The sequence below is a fragment of the Megalobrama amblycephala genome, linkage group LG21 (assembly GCF_018812025.1).
Source record: "Megalobrama amblycephala isolate DHTTF-2021 linkage group LG21, ASM1881202v1, whole genome shotgun sequence".
NCBI classification, from domain to species: domain Eukaryota; kingdom Metazoa; phylum Chordata; class Actinopteri; order Cypriniformes; family Xenocyprididae; genus Megalobrama; species Megalobrama amblycephala.
Genome location: NC_063064.1, coordinates 32768663 through 32773865, shown reverse-complemented (window position 1 = coordinate 32773865; position 5203 = coordinate 32768663). Strand labels below are relative to the sequence as shown.

General features: G+C 37.2%; 1 protein-coding gene across 1 annotated transcript; it reads left to right on the top strand.

Moving 5' to 3' along the window:
- Positions 1–2071: 2071 nt before the first annotated feature.
- On the top strand, positions 2072–4520 carry LOC125256924. The gene is made up of 4 exons (XM_048173250.1): positions 2072–2616; positions 2823–3122; positions 3340–3648; positions 3741–4520. Exons 1-4 carry the CDS (start codon positions 2340–2342, stop codon positions 3977–3979), a joined length of 1125 nt encoding a protein of 374 aa, XP_048029207.1. The 5' UTR covers positions 2072–2339; the 3' UTR covers positions 3980–4520.
- The last annotated feature ends 683 nt before the right edge of the window (positions 4521–5203 follow it).

Sequence of the window (5203 nt, the reverse complement as noted above, 5' to 3'; positions counted from 1 at the left end):
CCAACAGACCCTGGTCACACCTAGGGGTGGACTTTATCACTGACCTACCTGCCTCTAACAACAAATACTTGCATTCTGGTGGTAATCGACAGATTCTCCAAATCCTGCAGATTGATTCCCCTCAAGGGATTGCCTACTGCCATGGAGACCGCCGAACTCATGTTTAACCACATCTTCAGATAGTATGGCATTGCATCTGCCCTGCTAGAAGCTCAGTCCCAGGTTCATTGGCCCCTTCTCCATCGTATAGCAGATCAACCCAGTCACTTCAGTCAACTCCAGTTACCACCACATTACAAGATTCACCCCACATTTTAATGTCTCACTCCTCAAACTTCACCATCCCTCTGTTTCTGTATCCACAGAGCGTGCACTCCCTCACCCGAGTACTGATCACACACACCTGATCCCCATCTGCACCTCATCACCACGGACCATAAAACCAGCACTCAGTTTATGCCTGTTGTCTGATCTCGTTCATACGAAGGACTCTTCTAGTCGATCTCCTCATCCTCTAGAATTACCTACCTGTTTCTACTCCAGTGTGTTTCCCAGTCTTCGTGTCTCCAGCGTCCGTGTGTGTGAGTGCGTACACCTGCCATCATCTCCAGACATCCGCTCAAATTCCATTATCCACACCTGCAAGTACAAAGACTGTACCAGTTGGTTACATCATTCATCTCAATTATACTCACCACCTACTTACCTCCTCTGTTGTTCATCCTCTGCTGTGTTCTCAATAAAGTACCATCAACTCGCTATCTGTGTCTCTCACCATCTGTCCATAACAGGAACGCATTAATTTACTTTTTTTCTGGAGTGATTTACAAATGCCAGACAAACGTAGCTTCCAAAAGAAAGTTTGCTATCGAAGATCACTTGTACACTTTGGTATCAAATCTACACTTTTCAGTTTCTCCATATGAAAAGATGAACTCACTCAAAGTTTCGAAAATAAAGTTAGTCTCAGATTCACTAAAATACCAAAATCTACAATCAAAAGCAAGAATTTTCAATATGAACTCAAAATTATTGTCAAATTTTCTCAATACTAAATGCAAATTCCTCTAAATTAACAATTACATTACTGTGTTTTCTCATTAATGTTCACTAATTAATTTAGTTGTATCAACAAAAGCAAACATTATATGTGTGATTAACTTTTTTCAGTCAAAATGGAGCCTGCTAAATGTTATTTTCTCTTTTATTTTATCTGTGCGTTTAGTTTGATCTGTTGTTGGATAACTGTGTCAGCAGTTTGTGGCTGAAGCATTTCTTCATTTTCTCTCCTGCTAATAAGAAGCTCACAATCTGACATCTCACAGCACTAAATAACACACCACATATATCTAATCCAATATACACTCTTCTGCTATTAGTTTTCATTCAAGACCAGAATTCATTTGAAAATGTACACCCTTTTGTGGTTTTATGTGACAGGACATAAAATAATCATCTGGTCATTAGCAGGTCTTAAAATTATCTAAGATCTCAGATGAACAACAACACATGAAATATTACACATTATTAACAAAAATGAAGCCAAAATAAAGCAGCCATGTGTGACAAACTAAGTTCACCCAATGATTCAATGCTTGTAGAGCCACTTTTAGCAGCTGTAACTAGAAGTAATAATTTTCTTTATGACTTCATCAGTCCCTCACATTGTTGTGGAAGAATTTTGGCCACTCTTCTTCACAGCGTTGCTTCAGTTCATTGAGGTTTTTGGGCATTTGTTTCTGCACCGCTCTAAGGTCCCGCCACAGTATTTCAGTTGGGATGAGGTCTGGACTCTTTGCAACACTTTGATTCTTTTCTTTTTCAGCCATTCTGATGTTGATGTGCTGGTGATCCTCATATCATTGTCCTGTTGCATGACCCAATTTGTCCTCTATAGAGTCTGAGGTGTAGCTCTTGTTTTTTTTTGTGCAAATTCTCTGATCACTGATCTTGAATTTGCTGGGACGTCCACTCCTGGGAAGATTGGCAACTTGATTTTTGAATGTCTTGAATGTTTTACACTTGTGATTAATCTTCCTCCCTGTGGAATGATGGACTTCAGATTGTTTGGGAATTAAGAACTGCCAAAGACCAGATCATTTTTTATTATGTCCTGATACGTAAAATCCTAGGATTCAATCGGATGAATTCTAGGGAATTCACACAGTAATATTTATTAAAGGAATCCACAAGGCAAGAACACAAGAGAAACCAAAAATACAGTCCATGACAGACACGGGGAACACAGGCAGGGATTGTGAGTGACAAGTGATTTTAACGCTTTAATCTGTGAAAAACTCTGTTCTTCAGGGAGGATTGTTTGGCATGTACTGTCAGTGATGGAGGGATATTCAGTCACTCTGAATACTGAAATGAAGGATGATGATCAGATTCAGTGGAGGTTTGGAACTGAAAACTCTCTAATAGCTGAAATCAATAAACGGGTTGACAGATTCACTGTATATGATGATGTTCTTGATGGGAGATTCAGAGACAGACTGAAGCTGGACAATCAAACTGGATCTCTGACCATCACAAACATCACAACTGAACATACTGGAAATTATAAACAAAAGAGCAACACTGTGGAAAATCATTTCAGACTCACTGTCTATGGTGAGTTATTTGTTTCACCTGTTTGTTTGTTTGTTTGTTTGTTTGTTTGTTTGTTTGCTTGTTTGTTTGTTTGCTTGTTTTTCGATAAAATAAAATTATTAATCCAAACTAAAATCCTAGTTTACATTTTAAACTACTTTTGAAAATTACTGTGTAAATCTGTGTTGAATCTTTGTGTTTGTTCATGTGTGTGTTTGGTGATACAGTTGAAATATCAGTGATGGAGGGAGATTCAGTCACTCTGAAAACTGGTCTTACTGAAATCGAGGATGATGATCAGATTCAGTGGACGACGACGTTTGGAACTGAACTCATTTTAATAGCTGAACTCAAAAAACGGTCCTACAGAATCACTGATGATTTTCTTAATAAGAGATTCAGAGGCAGATTGAATCTGGACAAACAAACTGGATCTCTGACCATCACAGACATCACATCTGAACATGCTGGAGTTTATAATGTATATAACAAGCGCGTGGACATAAATTTCGCTCTTGCTCTCTATGGTGAGTTAAATTTTTGTTTCACTGATTTGTTTTTTAACCACCAGATACAATATCAATCCACACACCATTATTTTGCTCTGATCTATTGTTTATTATATTGTTCAAAAGTTGAAATTTAAAACCTTTCACTTCTCTAAACAGTTTTTTTTTTTCGTTGTTTAACAGTATTAATCTGTGACAAACCCTGTTTCTGTTTGTTCTCTGTTTGGTGATACAGTTGAAATCTCAGTGATGGAGGGAGATTCAGTCACTCTGAACTCTAGTCTTACTGAAATGAAGGATGATGATCAGATTCAGTGGTGGTTTGGAACAGAACGTACTCTAATAGCTGAAATCAATAAAGAGTTCAACAGATTCACTGTATATGATGATGTTCTTGATGGGAGATTCAGAGACAGACTGAAGCTGGACAAACAAACTGGATCTCTGACCATCACAAACATCACAACTGAACATGCTGGAGATTATAAACTACAAATTGCAACTCGGAAAATGTCATTAAAAGCTTTCAGAGTTTCTGTCAGTGGTGAGTAGAGATCATTTGTCCTGCCCTTCAGATATTTTGATATTAGTGTTCATTGTCTGAGCTGATCTCAGTTTGATGTTTTTATTCCTCAGACTCTGTCCACTGTTGTGGTCCTACTGAAGCTGTGATCCGATTGGTCCTCTCTGCTCTGGTGGGCGTGGCTACTGTCATTATTCTGGTTTATGACATCAGATCCAGAAGAGCTGAACGAGATCGAGCACATATCCACACTTCAGAAATCGAATTGTCATTTCTCACAAACTTGTTTTGCATATTTGTGAGAATTAATAAATTATGGCTTTATATGTTCATCTTTTTTAGAAAGTATTGAAATCTATAGCAGTTAACTTTCAAGGTTCTTCAAGTGTGTTTTTGATCTTTTAAGCTCAGTTCAGAGCAGAAAACATGAAATCAGTGAAGACTAAACAATGCCACACAACACAATATTTATTAGAAACCTCATGATCGACTGTTTTATTTATGATCTTGTCAATGACAGCAGCCCGAATTCCAGGAAATTTCAGTCTTTTTTGTGTGTGTTTTGCTTTAGCTATTGCTGAGAAGTTATTTTCATAGTTAGACACCATAGTTAGTTTGTGTTTTGTAGTCTATTTGCTTTATTCCAGTCACGTCATTGTCAAAGGAGGGAAAATTATGTATATTAGGTCATGTTTTAACTTGATCCATCCTGTGTACTTGTATTGAGCTGTATGTAGCTAAAGCTCTATGCTATGGCATTAAACTATGACATTAAGTGAGATGAAATGTTAAATTTGACATTGTTGGTAAAACATTATAAGCATAGTTGAACATATCAAGCATAGTTGAGATCATTTAAATATTTTAAATGTGAAATATTTTTAATTATATGTAGTCAGTGAAACATTTTTCAGTGTTTATTAAACTTTGTTAAACACATTTGCTGAAGCATTGTCTGTTTTCTTAAATTAAAATTTACAATTTTAAGCCCTAAAGGTCAAAAAGTCAACATTTTAACCAGGTTAAAACTGCTTTAACAGCTTTAACAGCTCAACAACAACAAAGCTGGAGAATCTCACGCAGCCAAAATGAGGATTGTCAGTAACGGTGTTCAGCCTTACATTGTTCAAACCGGAGTCGACACTGATGGAGAGACTCAGGAAGAAGTTACAATTTTTAGACGTTTCTGAATGGTTAGTGGATAAATGTATGTAGTTGCTGTGGAGTTGATTCAACTCATCCACTAGCATGTGCCATCATGTTCATCTTTTGTGCAAATCCAGTGTTGAATTGACCCTCGTTTGTGAAGCAGTCCGGCGTAAAATGACGGCATGACAACAACACTCTACTACAACAACTCTTCCTCTTCTCTAAAGCAGCCCAACATGGTCACAGCAGGTCATCATGGAATCACCTACAGGATAAGCATGTTTTATTTTGTTCATAGAACCTATGTAATTCTTTCTGTGTGTTTTAAATATTGATTACTGATAAATTTGAAGAAAATCTACCTCAATTACAGAAAGTTTGTACTGTTTGGTATGGTTGTGATGGATGAATGCTTTCCAGTATTTTG

What these genes read in the sequence shown, in the direction of transcription:
- LOC125256924 (XM_048173250.1), top strand. Translation starts at nt 2,340, where the DNA reads ATGGAGGGATATTCAGTCACTCTGAATACTGAAATGAAGGATGATGAT. An exon ending in TTTCAGACTCACTGTCTATG is followed by an intron (nt 2,617 to 2,822) that starts GTGAGTTATTTG and finishes TTGGTGATACAG; the next exon opens with TTGAAATATCAGTGATGGAG. An exon ending in TTTCGCTCTTGCTCTCTATG is followed by an intron (nt 3,123 to 3,339) that starts GTGAGTTAAATT and finishes TTGGTGATACAG; the next exon opens with TTGAAATCTCAGTGATGGAG.